The 19,484-nt window shown below is 42.0% G+C and overlaps 1 protein-coding gene across 4 annotated transcripts in view; it reads right to left on the bottom strand.

Annotated features, from left to right (window-relative positions):
• Positions 1 to 894: 894 nt before the first annotated feature.
• LOC101741928 (uncharacterized) overlaps positions 895 to 19,484 on the bottom strand; it is a 30,067-nt gene continuing 11,477 nt past the window's right edge. Inside the window, exons 4-15 of one of the 4 annotated variants that reach the window (XM_062675363.1) lie at positions 18,431 to 18,508; positions 13,187 to 13,282; positions 11,729 to 11,839; positions 10,847 to 10,918; positions 9,692 to 9,760; positions 7,693 to 7,803; positions 6,312 to 6,347; positions 5,755 to 5,820; positions 4,393 to 4,458; positions 3,677 to 3,772; positions 1,945 to 2,010; positions 895 to 1,098 (exon numbers count right to left, since the gene is read on the bottom strand). In XM_062675363.1, the coding sequence (XP_062531347.1) occupies positions 917 to 1,098; positions 1,945 to 2,010; positions 3,677 to 3,772; positions 4,393 to 4,458; positions 5,755 to 5,820; positions 6,312 to 6,347; positions 7,693 to 7,803; positions 9,692 to 9,760; positions 10,847 to 10,918; positions 11,729 to 11,839; positions 13,187 to 13,282; positions 18,431 to 18,508 (1,049 nt within the window). In that variant the 3' untranslated portion in view covers positions 895 to 916. Of the gene's footprint in view, positions 1,099 to 1,944; positions 2,011 to 3,676; positions 3,773 to 4,392; positions 4,459 to 5,754; positions 5,821 to 6,311; positions 6,348 to 7,692; positions 7,804 to 9,691; positions 9,761 to 10,846; positions 10,919 to 11,728; positions 11,840 to 13,186; positions 13,316 to 15,234; positions 15,443 to 18,430; positions 18,509 to 19,484 lie in introns of those variants that run through there. The other 3 variants (XM_038019578.2, XM_038019579.2, XM_062675364.1) reach the window with 3 other exon arrangements.

The raw sequence follows: 19,484 nt of genomic DNA, 5'->3' as shown, positions 1-19,484 counted from the left end.
GATCATTAAAAGCCTATATAAAATATGCTCACCCAATTAATTGTATGAAGAAAACTCTTCGTTTGTACGTAAATTTGTTTTATTTAGTGATTATTTAGCCTTTATAGAAAAAACCTAAAAATACCTAAAAAAATAAACCGGAGCCAGAAATTGTAATCGGTTCACATCGCTATTAGATACACCATTGGAATCGTCTAATTTTTCTGCGTCGTTTAGTTTTTTTTTTTTTTTTTGTCAGGAGGAAATCATCGGACTTCCGCCCTCGAGGCGATTCGCCCAATCCTTGTGGATTGGGCGGATTTCGCCCAAGCCCTGGCCCTCTAAGTGTTTCGGGTCCCCCTCACATGTCGGTCTGGAGACCGGCGAGCCCCCCCCCTTCTTAGGCCCCGCCTAAGAAGACAACGTGCAAGCTGCCCTGCATGCGTTTTACGCAAGAGCATCCGAGTGATGGAAGGCCGCCTATCCTCGACCCCCGCTGGTTCTGGTCCAGCGGGGTATTCCGTAGGATAAGTAACTCTAACCGGGGCCATCTAGGCAGGCTTCGGAAAGCCTGCCGACCGAGAGGGCTGGTGGTCGTGGCGCCGACGACCGCCAGGCCGGCGTCCCGAAGGGGAGGGTGATGGGATAGATGTACTCCGCACTAAACACTTCACTTTCCTCCCTTTGCCTTTTCATGAGTTCTGTCTCATGTGAGGTTTGAACGTTGGTTGTTGAGCGACAGGAGGTTTTAGTCGGTTCGACTCCGACATAGTCCGCCCGCCGTCCCCAGTGAAGGACGGAAGTCCGGCGATTGCCTCCCGACCAAAAAAAAAAAGGTTAGGTCTTAAAAAATCCTCGTCCTGCCTTAATCATAATTTGAATAGCCGCTATCTGAATAGTCAATAGATCAGTAAATTACTAGATAATAGTATATTTTTTATTTCAATAGTATCTTCCGAATGGGCTCATAGGTCCATTCCTCGTCTGACGAAATATTCCCGTTTGTCGCTAACTCCGGACGCTGACACAGATCTTCTTGTCTTGACGTTTTCGAATGACCTTTGAACGGTGTCTGCCGAGAGCGTAAATGTTCGGGCTGCGGTTTGTTATTAGATAATTCTGAAAAACAAAAGTTTTATGACCAATTTAGGTAGACGATTTTCCGGTATTCAAGGATTTGGAGAAAAACAATTTCAAATACACAGATTGTATTTACTTATATTGTATTCTATCTCTGGTTTTTTATTTATTGCTTAGATGGGTAGACGAGCTCACAGCCCACCTGGTGTTAAGTGTCACTGGAGCCCATAGACATCTACAACTTAAATGCCCCACCCACCTTGAGATATAAATTCTAAGGTTACACAATATAGTTACAACGGCTGCCCCACCCTTCAAACCGAAACGCATTGCTACTTTACGGTAGAAATAGGCAGGGTGGTGGTACCTACCCGTGCGGACTCACAAGAGGTCCTACCACCAGTAATTACGGAAATTATAATTTTGCGAGTTTGATTTTTATTACACGATGTTATTCCTTCACCGTGGAAGTCAATGGTGAACATTTGTTAAGTACGTATTTCATTAGATCATTGGTACCCGCCTGCGGGATTGGAACACCGTTTCATAACTAGATAAGAATGCACCGGACGTCTTATCCTTTAGGTCACGATGACGACAAATCCCATAATATGGTTCCCATAATAAAGTGAATCCTGGTTTGGGACCAGATGAGCGTCGGTTATTATTATTCATGGGGACTGGTTAACATCGCTCATGGTCGACAATCGATCCAAGCTGGTGTCTTCCGCTGGACGGTTCGCAAGCCACGTTTAAGGGTAGATGTGTGATAGATAGGCTCTGAGAAGGCTGCTGCTCATTTACCACGTCCCTTAGTCTTAAGTCCCCCGAGTACAAACAGGGTTGAGCTATTCTGAACACCAAAATAACTAATAGGGAACTTACCGTGAGGTAATTTCTTTTGAATCAGATTATTCAGCTCCGACGATATATTGGTATGGTTAAGGCGAACTGTAATGATAAGGAAGGTCAATATCTCTGTTGGTAATGAGAAGAGCAATTAGAAAAGGTTTACCCGATCCAGTGGACCGAATGGTAAACAGTCGTCGTCGCCCTAAACACGTCATGATGGAATTTTCGGATGGTGCTTTTAGGTACCTCAAGCACCGGTCACCGTCCTCGCCGAACCCGTCGCTTGTGATGAAGGGCTCGGCGAATAAACTAACCCACAGACACAGCCCACTGGGTTTCTCGCCGGATTTTCTCAGTGGGTCGCGTTTCCGATCCAGTGGTAGATCCTGCGAAGCACTGCTCTTGCTAGGGCCATTGGTATCAACATTTCCGGTTTGAGCCCCGTGAGCTCACCTACTAGTCCGGTGTATCTAGAATAACCCCTCGAGGTTACTAGAATAGGTAGGAAAAAAAGGGTTAGATGAGCCCTTGGACGTACTTGATATCGTAAGGTCAGCAGACAGCCACGAGGTGGACGGATTTACTGAGTATACGTATTCAAATAACTTTCATAATATATGAAAACATCGTTTTGGCCCAAAATGTCGCATAGGAGATTTTAAATTTGCAACGACGAAGTGACGGTTGTGAAAGCAATGCGCTTGTAAGGGGGCTTCCGTTAATTACGCAAGGAGTTCCAAGGGGGACATCAATATTTCGAAATCTCAGGGAGAGGGGGGTGGTAAATACCAAATATCACGTGACTCGCAAAAAGTCGTAGAAAATCGTCGTGCGGACCATCACGCGGGAGGGGGGAGGGAGTTGAGGAAAATCTTACGAAATCTCAGCGAGGGAGCGAAAGGGGGTAGAAATGTTTCTCAAAAATGCCTCACGTAATTAATGGACGCCTCTTAATACCCAGAGAATGCTGCAGCCAAGACAAGCTGTTACTGGTGGTAGGACCTCTTGGGAGTCCGCGCGGGTAGGCACCACCCCGCCTATTTCTGCCGTGAAGCAGTAATGCGTTTCGGTTTGAAGGGTGGGGCAGCCGTTGTAACTATACTTGAGACCTTAGAACTTATATCTCAAGGTGGGTGGCGCATTTACATCGTAGATGTCTATGGGCTCCAGTAACCACTTAACACCAGGTGGGCTGTGAGCTCGTCCAACCACCTAAGCAATAAAAAAAAGACAAAAAGGGATGTTCTTCTAAATAGATTAGTATGAATTATTTATAGCATCTTATATTAATTATATTATCTTATATTATTACATTCATATCCTATATTAATCAATATAACAATGAATACAAGAACGTGTTTCCCTAAGGCCATGACATAATTCCCTTCAAACCTTGCTCGAAGTCCTAGGCGACGAGCAGTTAGCTGTGCCCTTGGATAAAATACATCTGCAGTAAGAATTCAACGTCCACTACCGGCTGCTTTCCTCAAAATGAAATAGAAACATCATACTTCCATCAACATCATATTCCAGAGATCTTTTCTGCCACGTACCATCCGGCTTTGGAATGAGCTCCCCCCCACGGTGTTTCCCGAGCGCTATGAGATATCCTTCTTCAAACGAGGCTTTTGGAGAGTATTAAGCGGTAGGCAGCGGCTTGGCTCTACCCCTGGCATTGCTGAAGTCCATGGGCAACGGTAACCACTCACCATCAGGTGGGCCGTATTCTCGTCTGCCTACAAGGAAATAAATAAAAAAAACTTGCCATTTGGTTTGACCACGTGAGGTCTCGTCGGAGTTCTGGCGGCTTTCGGTGACGCAGAGGGACTGGTCTGATGCGTCTCGTTGCCTCTGGATGTCTCTGCGTGTGATTTAGAGATTCTCAATGATCTATTTACTGAGTACGTCGTGAACACGGATCAAGGGGTACAAAAAATGCTTTGTTTTATTGCTTAGATGGGTGGACGGATGGATGGATGGGTAGATGGGTGGCTCACGGCCCACCTGGTCTTAAGTGGTTACCGGAGCCCATAGACATCTACAACGTAAATGCTGCCACCCACCTTGAGATATGAATTCTAAGGTCTCAGTATAGTTACAACGGCTGCCCTACCCTTCAAACCGAAACGCATTACTGCTTCACGGCAGAAATAGGCAGGGTGGTGGAACCTACCCGTGCGGACTCACAAGACGTCCTACCAAAAGTCATTACGCAGATTATAATTTTGCGGGTTTAATTTTTACAACACTATGTTATTCCTTCACCGTCGAAGTCAATCGTGAACATTTGTTAAGTACGTGTTACATTAGAAAAATTGGTACCCGCCTGCGGGATTCGAACACCTGCACATCGCTACATACGCATGCACCGAACATCTTGTCCTTTAGGCCACGACGACTTCAAGCTTCATCTTTGTTGGATCAAACGTTGGTCCAAGATCTCCGTCAATGGCGCTTATCGGGACTGAGAAGCGGCCTTACCTTTAAAATATCCGGGTATCGGTGGACGAGGCTTGATATTCCGAAGGTGTTGCATCTTAGGTGATTCTTGAAAAAAAAAACAACGGATCATGTTTTAGTACTTTTTTTTCAACCTATGCTGATGGCCTTGAGAAGCTATATCAGCGTTACCGAACTAGTGGCTAAGTTCACGGGGCTCTAACCTAACGATGTTGCCAACACTGACCCTAGCAAGAGCCGTGCTTCGCAGAATCTACCACTGGATCGGAAACGCGACCCACTGAGAAGATCCGGCGAGAAACTCAGTGGGCTGTGTCTATGGGTTAATTTACTCGACGAGCCCTTCGTTGCAAGCGACGGGTTCGACGAGAACAATGACCGGGCTCAGGGTTCGAAGGGTGAGGCAACTGTTGTACTGCACAGCCACCACAATTTTCAGCGATTAGATTTGTATTAATACTATTAATCAATCTTGTATCTATCTCATTAGCGGAACTATTTCCATTTATTTCCTTAGATCCGTAACGAAATCGTCGGCAGTCAAATTAAAGATCATTTAATTGTATTTGGATGTCATATGAATAATATGCTGATTGAAAGTCAAACTAAACTTTATCGCTGGTGTCAGAAGCGATACAGTTCTGAAAAGAATCCATGCAAAAAAAAATCATCTGAGTTGACGGATCTTTTAAATATTTTTGTAATAAACACTATTCAAATCATATTTGTAATTGGTTCAATTATTATCTTTAATGAAGCCATTTATGGGAGGGAGCTTTTTGCAAATATTTCCATTAGTATTCATATAATGCAATTCTACCGCTACATCTGCACCATTTATTGAAGATACCGTCTCTAAAAACGTTTCTCCACGCTTTCTTTTATATTTTAGGTGGGTGGAAAACGCACCTTGAAACATGAGCCTGAATTTTAAGTACAATAGCTGCCCCACCATTCAGACCGGAACGCATTGTTGCTCCGCGATAGAAATAGATAGGGTACTGATATCCACGACGTCCTACCCGAGTATCAGTCTTTATTACATGATGTTATTCCTCCATCATGGACGACATTACTGAACATGTGTTAAGTACGTATTTCATTAGACAAATTGGTCTCTGACTGCGAGATTCGAACATAGCTGGACACGAATATACTGCGCGTCTTACCCTTACGCCGCGACTAAGTTGGTATGCCTTAACACAGAACTATTGACACAGAATCAAATTATATTGTAAGATCCTTTTGTCGTGACACCATAATTTCGGGTCGCCCGCAACTTTGAAAATCTTCTCGATACAAATGTGTCAAATGAGGTCAAATTTGGTTGTGCCATACAGAGGAGACACATACGCAAAACTTTAAATGTATCCAGATACTCACTCGGCATAATTGGTGGTGGTTCATATGGATTCTCGTCGTCAGCAAATTCGTTCACGACCACACAACCTAAATTCATCAAAATTAAACGCGTTGAATGAAAAAAAAACGTTAATTTGCTTCCAGGAATCGCACATAAAATTCGCCAAAAGTCGTAAGGCATTTGAATTTGTTTCGATTTTATTCTTATAATGGGCGGTTCTGTAATAACCCATGAAGGGTTCCCATCAGACAGGAGATCGGTCGTTAAGTTCATGCCAAATCCCTATGCATGATATGAGGTCATGCTGCCTTGACCCCACATGGACAAGGCCAAGAAGAAGAATTAAGCAGTCCAAAGAAAACAGAGATCTTTTCATTTGGCATCAGCACCTTTGTTCCGAATTGCTGTATCTAAGATTGAAGTCGACTTAATAATCGCCTACCTTCATTCAATTTTGAACATTAGCAGACGAAACTTGCAGAGTTAAAATAATACGAATACGCCAAAGGAACTGATATTGGCATTCCGCAACTACAATCAAATTGTGCAAACATAAATCAATCTGTATTAAACTTACATTGACGAGACGGCAGAGAAGCAGCGTAATCATTACCTGCAAATGTTATATTTCAAATATAAGGTACAACAATATAGCTGTCTAAAGTTAGGATTTAAGAAAAACGTTTCCAAAACCAGAAGTCCTGTTGGTGACTAATGGCATGATAAAACCGAAAACAATGCGGATAAATATGTCACTAAACGTGATAGAAATATCGATATATGACCGCTGATTTGGCATCTCATGGAGGGAGCTGAGGGTTTTTGCTCAAGTCTCCACTACCTGTCCTTTCCCAATTCTGTATTAGTAGATACCAGAGGCTTTGATGGACGAGCGGTTAGATACATGTGTTCCACCCTACCACATAAAACCATTTAATTAAAGCAAAAAATGGAATATTGTAATGATATTTACGTCATGGCAACTGGTTGGATTATGATAAAATTCATTCGATTAGTCATGAGCTAATAAGCGGTCCTTCTGTGATTACGTGAATACTATAATTTAGTCTCTCAATTGAAATATCAATTGGTGTAATCAACATCATAATATGTTTTTTTAATCAGGAGACTCGGAATCATAGCAAATGTAGGCAGATTGGCGTGCAATATCCGTTCTCACAGAAGGATTTTTTTATTACTTTTTTTATTGCTTAGACGTGTGGACGAGGTCACAGCCCACCTGGTGTTAAGTGGTTACTGGACCTCATAGACATCTACAACGTAAATGCGCCACACACATTGAAATATAAGTTCTAAGGTTTCAGTATAGTTACAACGACTGCCCCGTCCTTCAAACCGAAACGCATTACTGCTGCACGGCAGAAATAGGCAGGGTGGTGGTACCTATCCGTGCGAACTCACAAGAGGTCCTACCAACAGTAATTACGCAAATTATAATTTTGCGGGTTTGATTTTTATTACACGATGTTATTCCTTCACCGTGGAAGTCAATCGTAAATATTTGTTAAGTACGTATTTCATTCGAAAAATTGTTACCCGCCTGCGGGATTCGAACACCGGTGCATCGCTCGATACGAATGCACCGGACGTCTTATTCTTTAGACCACGACGACTTCAATTGACTTTAACGGACTTGCAATTTAAGAAGTTAAGTTGACCATGCATATCTATATCTCTACTGTGGTAGGGGTAATTCAAGTAGACTGGATATCTTTTTTGATTTATAGCCATACATACATAGCTTATTGGCACTACCAATAACTTTTTCACAGAATCTTCAAAGCAGGCCGTGATTCCGATTCGGTGGTTGATTCATTGCAGCACTGCTCTTCCTAGTGTTAGGAAATTCTGGAAAGCTGAGCCCCGTGAGCAGTTTACGGATCTGTACGGTGATCCAGGGGGTAAAAAGCTATGAATTTGAGAAACGCTGTACGTACCGATCGCTTTTTGGAGTCTCAGTATGGGGGGCTTACTCAAAGCCCTCGACATGGTCATAGAAGAGTGCTGCTTAAAACTTCTCCGCAACTGTTTGGTTACCGTCATTGGTTCTGAAACAATATTAATTAATTTATTGCATCATAGACCGTCCAAGGAGCAAGGGATCTGATTGTTAACCAGTGATAGTGAGCGAGCTCCTCTCTAGCGAACCCTTGGGTCTGCGGAGGGACTTCGGTTCCCTCTGTATTTTGTACCGTATTTTCCATGGGGAGTGCTCTTTTTTTTTTTTCCACAGGAGAGAATCTCCGGATCCCCACCCGCATGGCAGGTGGGGTATGTGGGAGTCGAACCACACTAAAAACTCCTGCCGCTCACAGCCGGCGCCCTACCCCGGACCGGGTCGGAACCCAGTCGGAGCTATTGAGACGGCGGGACAGGGTTTACGCAGAGCACATTACATCCATCCCGCCGTCCATGGGGAGTGCTCTTAGGAATTGTTTGAAATGATCCCCTCATCTCCTTTTTATCATCGCACCTCCCGCCATCGGAGCAGATCCATATTATCTGGAACCGCTGCGTTCATCGGCAGTACGTTTCCAGAGGTCTTTCTTGCCACGTACCATCCGGCTATGGAATGAGCTCCCCTCCACGGTGTTTCCCGAACGCTATGACATGTCCTTCTTCAAACGAGGCTTGTGGAGAGTATTAAGCAATAGGCAGCGGCTTGGCTCTGCCCCTGGCATTGCTAAAGTCCATGGGCGACTGTAACCACTCACCATCAGGTGGGCCGTATGCTCGTCTACCTACAAGGGCAATAAAAAAAAGCTTACGGCCTGATGTTAACTTACCGAGGATCAGAGGTATTACAACCTGAACGCCACCAGTTCCTTTGAGACTCGCTTCAAACCCGAATATATGGCGAGTTCCAGGCAGAAACAGGCAGGTGCTGCGCCCCACCACAATGAACAATACGATATAACCTAATTTTCAGGATAATAATAATAATAATAATATAACTCTTTATTTGACGCCACATGTACAGAGTAAGCATATAAAAACAAATAATAGAAGGTGACATAAACTGGCGGCCTTATCGCTGAAAGCGATCTTTTCCAGGCAACCTTGCAGGGAGAGGAATAATCAAACTAGCATGGACGGTCCTATGTCTTAATAAACTTACATAAAAATATATACTTATATACACATGTGAAAAATAAATACAATATAAGATAGACTTACATACGATTAAATACAAATAAATACTAAAAATATTCAAGTAAATACAAAATAAGTAGCAACTTATACAGTTATATCGTAGGAGCCATATTATTGTGCAAGGTAGTGCGATTTTAATCTGAACTTGAAAATTTCCGGCGAGGACGATTTTTTGATGCTTAAGGGTAGCACAAGATTAATGCTTAAGGGTAGTTAGTGACTTTTTGGCGGGAACGCGAGGAGTGAAGATATGTGATTTGTTTTATTTTGTCTATTTAATGTTTCTTCGGGTTTAAATGTATAATAATGGTGACTTATTAACTGTTTAATACCTGTGAAAGTGCACAAATGTGGAAAAATGAAACAAATCCGCTGAACGTAACTTCTCGGGATCCTCCAAAAAATCCATTGAAAAAATCTTAGTAAATGACCACCATTTTACTGAGATTAAATTTCATCCCATATCATCTCATTTCATTTCATTTAATTTCATCCCAGTTGATTAATGTCTCAAATTAATCATCTTCATTACATTTCACTACATTTTATCATTTTTCAAAAAATAAGAATATAAATTAAAATAAGACATGACTTAAAGGTCTTAGTTACCATGTCATAAAATCCATTAAAAAAAAAAGGGTAGTTAGTAGTGATAGATTTGTGTTTTTGAAAGGGCGAGGCAGCCGTTATATTGAGACTCGGAACTCATGTCTCGAAATAATGAATAGAATGGTCTCAAGTAGGTAATGGAATGGAAATGGGTAAATTTCTGTTGCAACTTACCATTTCTTGGGGGGTTAATCGGCGAATGACTTTTGATGTTTTCGTTTGGAGCCAGCTTCTCGGTACTGCCTAGAAATTTATCAAGATTTAACTCGCTCTTGTCGTGTTGTGATTGCTTACGTACTATTTATTATCTATATATATTAGTACTTATATGTAAATAAATATAAATAAATATTTACTAACAATCACGCCACGTTAACTGGTCCCGCGATAAGTTCATAAAGAACTTGTGTTACAGGCACCAGATAACGGATATAAATGTAAGATTTTTATTATACACATACATATATTTAATAGACATCCATAACCCTGGAAAAGACATTTATATTTATCATACAAATATCTTCCCTTGGCGGGATTCGAACTCGCGACCCCCCTGTGTAGTGACCATGTCACTTACCACTACACCAGACGGCCGTTATATGTCTATTGCTATTGATAAGAAAATTGAGAACGGGAAAAATCGGAATATGAACAGTGCAGTAATCGCATGGAATGACTGCAAGTGTACCAGTCCTCACATCTTTGAAGCCACAACGGCTTTCGATGGACGCCCAAAGGTAATGCTCGGAGAAAACCTTGATTCCCATTAACCAAATTCATCGTTATTCTATTCATTGCTAAGATGGGTGGACTAGCTCACGGCCCACCTGATGTTAAATGGTAACCGAAGTCCGTAAACTCAACAACGTAAATGCCGCCATCCACCTTGAGATGTGAGTTCTAAGGTCTCAGTATAGTTACAACGGCTACCCCACCATTCTAACCGAAACGGCAGTGCTTCACGGCAGCAATAGGCAGGGTGGTGGTACCTAGCCGTGCGGACTCACAAGAGGTCCTACCACCAGTAATTATGCAAATTATAATAGTGGGTTTGATTTCTATTACACTATGTTATTCCTTCACCGTGGAAGTCAATCGTGAACATTTGTTAAGTACGTATTTCATTAGAAAAATTGGTACCTTTAGCCTCATATCGCTACAAACGAATGCACTGGACCTCCTATCCATTAGGCTACGACGACTTCAACAAACGTAGCCTTAATCAACATGCAGTGACACTTAAATTATCGATTTTAATGACAGTATGTCCAATATAGTTTCATAAGCATTTATCACAAGTTAAACTTTGATTTAATGGAAATAACTCACTTGGAACATTCGGAGGTGGTTCGTATCCGTCGGTAACTTCTTCGCGAACTAGTTCGCATCTCTTTGGCGTTTCTAAAAGATAAATAATTATTATTAGCGCAGTCTTCAGTCTATTGTTCGCAATTCGCCGAAATATCTGAAGCTCATAAAACGTGAAACTTTGGTACAATTCGTAAAAAAAATACACATCTTTTTCATAACGGCCGTCTGGTGTAGTGGTAAGTGACATAGTCACTACACAAAGGGGTTGCGGGTTCAAATCCCGACAAGGGAAGATATTTGTATGATAAATATAAATGTCTTTCCAGGGTTATGGGTGTATATTAAATATATGTATGTGTATAATAAAAATATTATATTTATTTCCGTTATCTGGTACTTGTAACACAAGTTCTTTATGAACTTAGCACGGGACCAGTTAACGTGGCGTGATTGTTAGTAAATATTTATATTTATTTATTTATTTATAGCTTAGATGGGTGGATGAGCTCACAGCCTACCCGGTGTTAAGTGGTTACTGGAGCCCATAGACATCTACGACGTAAATGCGCCACCTACCTTGAGATATACATTCTAAGATCTCAAATATAGTTACAATGGCTGCCCCACCCTTCAAACCGAAACGCATTACTGCTTCACGTGATGGTGTGAACTCACAAGAGGTCCTACCACCATCACACATATCTATGCATGTCTATGTACACATATCAAAATAACCTATCCACTGCCGTGTCGGAAGGCGATCAGGAACTATTCATTTCGTATTTATCACAGAACCAAATCTGACGGGATTCGGTCACGCTAAACATATTAACAATTACAACAAACACTTAAAGTACACCGTACTTCATAAATGACTATGTCGTGGATTTTGTCACTTACCTTTATGCTCGTAGCAATAAATGCGGATCGACAGTACGGTTATAATTAGGAGGCATAATATTAAGGCCACTATGTAGATAGCGGCAGTCGAGAAATAGAGGCACACTTGATCTGAAATTGAAATAAAGGTTAATTCATCGAGACATTCCGATGTAGATATGATATGACCGCACGGGTAGGTACCACCACCCCGTCTATTTCCGCCGTGAAGCAGTAATGCGTTTCGGTTCGAAGGGTGGGGTAGCCGTTGTAACTATACTGAGACCTTAGAACTTATATCTCAAGGTGGGTGGCGCATTTACGTTGGAGATGTCTATGGGCTCCAGTTACCACTTAACATCAGGTGGGCTGTGAGCTCCTCCATCCATCTAAGCAATAAAAAAAATAAAAAAAAAGATATTGCGAGCCAGATCTTCCCAGGACCGATGCTCCACTAGCGTGTAGTGTGAGAAATAAACTTTAGATTTTCCATACCTGTTCGCTGGTAGGCTATTTCGGCTAAACTCTGATAAGCTCACGGGCTGAACCTGACAAAATTTGCTAACATAGCTAGATGCAGAGTAAGAGCAGTGCTTCCCAGAAAGTACTGTCGCATCGGAATCGCGACCCACTGAGAAACTCAATGGGCTGTGTCTTTGGGTAAGTTCGCTCGTCGTAATCGACGAGTTTTGCGAGAACGGACGTGTGAGAGAGGGGTCTACGCTGAACTTATACACCACTAACGAGCTACAGAAGTGTTTTCGGCCAGCTCCGACCCCTCTAATTACCAGGGATAAGATCGACTGGTTCACAGTTTATCCCGTTCCGACTCGGCAGGCTGGTTAGCGCAGCGGGCTATTTCGCAACACCAGCGGCATCGCCTGGGGTGGCCTCACGTCTTTACTGTGGCGTGTCGGACTGTATAAATTTCCACTATCTCCATTACCACCTCTTTCGATTCTGCTCCAGACTGTCGGCGAAAGAGTATAAAGGAGTTGTTAATTGAATTAATTCAACCACTTCCTTCCGTCTGTCCCCACTTCATCATCATCATCATTCTCCTGTCCTTGTCCCAGTCACCTGGGGTCGAGGCGACATCTTTTCTCCTTCCATACTCCTCTATCATATACCATTTCTTCGCTCACTCCCCTCTTACACATATCATCTACCACGCAATCCATCAATTTTTTTTCTTAGGTCTACCACTTCCTCTATATCTTTCCACATTCATAGTTAACACTCTCTTATTAACCTCATTTTCATTTCGCTCAACCTCTTCGCTTCCCCTCTTCGGCAGAAGAAAAACCCTTATCTATACTAATATTATAAAGAGGAAAGATTTGTTTGTTTGTTTGTATTGAATCTTCTCCTCGCGTCGTTTCCTCACTGCTGAGGGTCGTAACCGTTATAAAATTATTAAAGACCCGAGCGGAGCCGGAGCGGGCCACTAGTAGGATATAAAGTTGAATCAATCCTTACCCTGATAACTCAGGCAGTCAGGCAGAGATCGCGGCAGTGACGCCGGCGTGACGGGTTGTGGTCGCTCCTCATAGGACGTCGTCGATTTGGGGTCACCTAGTGCACCGGACATACTTGCGTTTGACCTCTCTTTGAAATAAATAATTTTAATGGCAACAACACAATGACATCATTTCATTGGTCTTCTTAACAAAGTTACTTTTTTTTCCTACCTAATCTGATAGATAGCCTTGAGAGGCTATTTCAGCGTAACCTTAACTAGTAGGTGAGCTCACGGGGCTCAAACCGGAGTGATGCTAACACTGACCCTAGCAAGAGCAGTGCTTCGCAGAATCTACCAGCAGATCGGAAACGCGATCCACTGAGAAGATCCGGCAAGAAACTCAGTGGGCTACGTCTATGGGTTAATTCGCTCGACGAGCCCTTCATCGCCAGCGACGGGTTCGACGAGGACGGTGACCGGTGCATGTGGTACCTAAAAGCACCGTTAATGGATCGGGAAAGTTACTTAGATTCGTAAAAGAGACCCGATGTTACTCATAGTGTCATAACATTGCCTTCCTGGATAATTTGCCGCGAATCGATTCGAACGGACTTCCATCCTAATACAGTAAAATCTCTTTATTCACGCGGTGTATGCTCCGTAATAATGTAGCGAACATAGAAACCGTTAATATATAAATAGTAATTTACATCATAGACAACATCTTATACGACAAAATAAAATTTACATACTTTTCGCGTAATTGTAATACCTAAAGGTTTTTAAAGTTTTTTTATTAGTCCATTTGACGACGCGTTTACAAAGGATATTCGGTTACCTACTTAATGGAATGCTTTTTATCAATGTTTATGTACCGATACACGTTGTCTATAATGAACACCTGGTTCCAACAACATCCTCGGCGACTTCATACGTGGATATCGCCTGGAGGTTGCACCAGAAACCAAATCGACTACATTGAAGTTCCGAAAAAGTGGAAGTCAAGCGTAACAAATGCAAAGAGTGGTCCACATTTCAAATTAGACACGACCTTCAGCAATGAAGAGACCAGAAACAGAAGATGTACCGATATACCTATTAGATGGGCGAATAAATAAATTTTTATGGGAATTGGGTCGCATTTTTTAAATTCGTAAATAGTGAAAACTCGATTAAAGGAAGCGCGAATTAGGGGTTTTTACTGTATACGTAATACAATTAAGCGGTCTATATTACGTCTCAATTTCCAATCTTTCGTATGGGGCTGAGACGTGAACGCTGAAGATGCAAGACCGTCGTACAATTGACTCATTGGAAATGTGGTGTTGGAGACGTCTCCTCAGAATTCCGTGGACCGCACACCGTACCAACGTTTCGATCCAGAAAGAGCTCAACATCAAGGAGAGACTATCGTCACAGTGCAAATACGAATCCTCAAGTTTTGCAGGCACATCGCTCGTAATGAGGACTCCATTGAGCGGTGGGTGGTGCAAGGGAAAGTCAAAGGCCAAAGAACTCGCGGACGATCTCCAACACGATGGACCGACCTCATAAAATCTGTGACTCACTCCAACATAAATAAATGATTGCTCTCACTCTGCGAAATACCGTGCCACATGGCGTCGCACGCGAGAGCATCGGTGTCGCAGGATTCGACTCATGCATGACCACGACCACTCTGTCAAGAGTGTACGACTAAAAAGAAGCGCCTGCGACTTCCCACCCCTTAAATTTGTAAGTCAGAAAGAATGACACACGATGCATTTTCCTGTTATGAAGAGTTGCTTCTGCGCTCTCTGGACTAGTTAGACACTACCAAATAGCTGTGGATGTTAAACTACCGAACATACTCTCATTTTTATACAGCAAAATATACCCGCCTTTGTCCGGCTCATGTCATTTACAACCATATAAGGAATTCTATGTGTTAATTCTGACTACAAACTATATTTTTGAGCGTGGTTCAGTCGAAGTCGCTCAGGCCTATATTTTGCGTGATTCAATAACAAACATACAAACTTTAACAATTTTAATATTAGCGTAGATAAACTTAGAATATTCCTACCATTGTTTCCACAGTAGACCTTCTGAATTGTACACAAAAATAAAGCAGTCACGTAATTTAACCAATAGCACATATTTTTTTGGGTTTGCACGGAATTTAAAGTAATTTAATTAATGCAATTAGCTCACACAATATTTATTGGATGATGCCACTAATTTTGTATGTGCAGTACATACGAATGGCACACAGAAAATGACAAAATCAAAGACAAACGTGACCATAAAATATGGAATTTTGGGATATATAATAATATTTCTTTCCTGTATTTGCGTGAATGAACGGAAGACTGCTAAATTGGCCGCTGAGACCAGAAACCGCAATAGACAATGGAAAACTGCTGCTGTAATCCCTCACATACAAATTATAACAACAATAAAATCAGACACGCATAACGATCGAGAAAATGTAACACATCAAACCAGTCTAAACCTTGGGTGGCGGTTGTTAAGGTCGTAATTACGATCAATAGGTTAGTTATCTGCGACGGCCAGCAGAGTCCATCGAGAAACTGGTTGTTCAGGTTAGCGTCAACGGTAAAAGACCTCGTGGACGAAGCCCCACGCGCAGTACTGATCAACTGAAAGTCCTTAACAAAACCCCACGTAACGAGTGCGTGCGCCAAGCTTCAATTCGCGAACTATGGAGAACAGCTGTCAAGGCTAATAATATACGAGGATTTTGCATGACCACGACTGCTTTGCCAAGAGTAACCGACTATGATGAGGATTAGTTAACACTACTAGATATTGTGGGCTTAGTGCGAGTTTTTTAACGTTCTCGATAGCGTAAAAGTTAACTCAAATTTATATGCAGTTGGAACAGCGCCCCTAGCGGCAAACAAAGGCAAACGTTCCACATCAATAAAATTTTGAGTTAGCTTTTATGCTATCGACAACGTTAAGAAACTCGCATTTAGCACACTGATGGCTCGATGAAAATTTCGAGAACGGCCCACCTGGTGTTAAGTGGTTACCGGAGCCCATAGACATCTACAACGTAAATTCCGCCACCCACCTTGAAAAATGAGTTCTCACTTTTAACAGTACAACGGTTGCCCCGCCCTTCAAACCGAAACGCATTACTGCTTCACGGCAGAAATAGGCAGGGAGGTGATACTTACCAGTGCGCACTCACAAGACGTCTTACCACCAGTAAATTAGCCAAACACAACGGTACAGTGCTACGAATTGACATAACTAATTCCGACAACATATCGGCAATGTCTCAGAACCACTAAAATCGTGGTCACACTAATTATCACTTCGAAAACCCCACAACAGAACTGACGCATCTAAACTCTTTGCGACTATTGATGTTCGCATTATTAATAAATATAACATTTATCCTGTTACAGCATAGTTGAATTTGAGTTCATTGTTGAATTTGTATGTCAAAATTGCCTGTATTTTTTTTTTTTCTAAATTGGATAATAATAATAATTAATGGGAAAAAATGACGCGCGGTCGTCGGCCCCAATTTAGGATCCTCTGTGTTATGGCTACCAAAAACTGATAAACATACTAAGACTTATTTACGTTTAAATATATACATATTTATATAATAAACGCTCAAGCTAAGAGCGAACATACTTGTTCATTACACGAATGATTGCCCGATGTCGGAATCGAACCCACGACCCTCGGCACAACAGTCAAAGCCGCTAACTACTTTACCACCGAGTCAGTCATAACGTGGATATGCTAAATCTGACACGGGAACGAAATATCGAATTGAATCCGTATGTCAAATGTTCTAATACTATATGACGTTTATACGAAGCTTGTCCTGCGGATTGGATCGCATTTTAATTAGAACTAGTGGTCCCGCAGTAGTCAAAATTCGACTATAATTAATTGAACATTAATATGATTCTATTGTCAAAGACTATATATATTTCGATGCCTCCAATAAACACTACTCTAACTAAAAATTTTGAAATTTTCGTTTTTCACGCAAACCGCTTCATTATGTTAAAAGTATTATAATTAGTCATTATTGATGGGGTTCGGAGCAAAAGTAAATCAGCCAGTTACACAAAAAAAACCATAAATATATCTGCAATAATAAAGATTTTATCAACTTTTTTCGTTTAAACGCTCCTCCTGTAAACCTACGAATTTGGAGTTAGCGTAGTGTTCATTGGAGGCATCGATTTTAATTCTATAATCACAGATTTCGCCAAGACTACACTTTAGACAAATATTAATGAAGACAAACAATATTTAATCTAATCTCAATTTGACCACAGACTAAGAAAAATTTGACAATAAACAAATATTTTGTATGTGTGTGTGTCATACATGAGTCGACTATTATCAAAGCCGGCAATGTGACTTTTGGACAATTATTGGTAAATCAGAAAAACGAATTATTGACTTTGTATTCCATTGGCAGTCACAAAACTCTTCTGAACGACATCTTACATAAATAACAGGTTAAGTATTAACCTTTATTTAATGCAGGTTTTGAACCGTATTCTTTGAAGGAGACGATTATATTCAAATCAATCTGTATTGACATATCAATAAAAAGTTTTTGTCCAAATGCACAGATTGCCACCTTTGATAATAGACGACTCACATATGGTAGTGGGTGTAATGTTTTTTTTATTGGTTTATTGTATTTTTTATGCATAATTAAAAAAATATTAACATTCTGCACTCCTTTTATAGATTCTCTGTAAGTGTGGGAATTTTCATAGCCCTCCGTCCGCGCCAATTAGGTAAAAAAGGGTACAAAGTTTTTACTTCACGTATGAATATATAGATTAACAAAGACTTTATTGTTTCTCGTTTGAAAAGTCGGCAGGATTGACGTCGGTACGGATTTTGAGTCCGCAGGGGTAGGTACCACCACCCTGCCTATTTCTGCCGTGAAGCAGTAATGCGTTTCGGTTTGAAGGGCGGGGCATTCGTTGTAACTATATTGAGACCTTAGAACTTATATCTCAAGGTGGGTGGCGCATTTACGCTATAGATGTCTATGGGCTCCGGTGACCACTTAACACCAGGTGGGCTGTGAGCTAGTTCACCAATCTAAGAAAATCAAAATAACCTAAAAAAAAAAACATTGCACTTCTGATCAGACTTTGGACAAGTCCTATCAGTCAGTGGACATCTGTGGGCTGAATAGGAGAGAAGGAATGACCAGGGTCACACAGTCTCCGGATCGAGTATTACAGAAAGTGATTACTGACGATTCTTCACAAATTCGGTACATCCTCTTCTCAAGTCCACGTCTACGAGCAACTTTTCAGATCTGCTTACCGAAGACACTGAAATACAACCTTAATGTTAGAAAATTAATGTAAAAACCGCTTAGTGGATGTTGCAGGGGATGAGATTCAGATACTGTGTCTATGGGCACGCGGCGACGGCGTCTATGTAATCTGTAGGCAGCCTTATAAAGACTTTTTTTTTTTTTTTTTTTTTTTTATGATTGAAAGTGTACTGGTGGCCCGAAGGCCTTTCCAGTTTCACCAGGACAGGTGGGCGAGCAAAGGCTCAGCCAAGAGGGGTGGGATTTGCTAACAACTGCCCGAGCGCCTCCGAAGGAGACCTAACAACTCAAGAGCAATTGTTTCGCGAATGAATCCACTACCGGATCGGAATCGCGACCCGCTGAGAAGATCCGGCGAGAAACTCAGCGGGCTGATGCATGGGTTAGGTTGCACGTCGACCTCTTTGTCGAGTTCGACGAGTACGGTTACCGGGGTCCCTAAGCCTGCCCCTAGTATTAGAGCTGAAGGCATCTAATGCAAAGGTTATTGGATCTGATGGATCCGTAAGGACGTGTCTAGGGCGTCGACGGTGACTGGCTCCTGCATGATCAGGATTCGGGGAGTAGTCAGCGGCGGCAACGATAAGGCGATTATCATGACGCATAGCCTTATCGAAGTATCGTTCCGACGCTGACTTCATGTATTTCCGAATTGATTCGAGGCCCAGGTCGTCGTGTAGGTCAACGTTCCTCACGAACCACGGAGCCCCGACAGCTAACCTGCAAAAGCGGGATTGTAGGGATTGGAGGGTGTCTATGTGTGTGCGGGCCGCGTGAGCGAACACCACACACGCGTAAGTCATGACGGGCCTTATGCAAGTTTTGTAAAGTGTCACCTTGTTCCGAAGGGACATTTTACTCCGCTTACAGATCATGGGGTAGAGTCTACCGAGAATAAACGCGGCACGGTCACGGACTGATTTTATATGCGGGCGGAATGTCATCGATGCATCCAGGGTAACGCCCAGGTA

The sequence above is a fragment of the Bombyx mori genome, chromosome 23 (assembly GCF_030269925.1).
Source record: "Bombyx mori chromosome 23, ASM3026992v2".
Taxonomy (NCBI): domain Eukaryota; kingdom Metazoa; phylum Arthropoda; class Insecta; order Lepidoptera; family Bombycidae; genus Bombyx; species Bombyx mori.
This window is presented reverse-complemented; position numbering and strand designations above follow the sequence as displayed.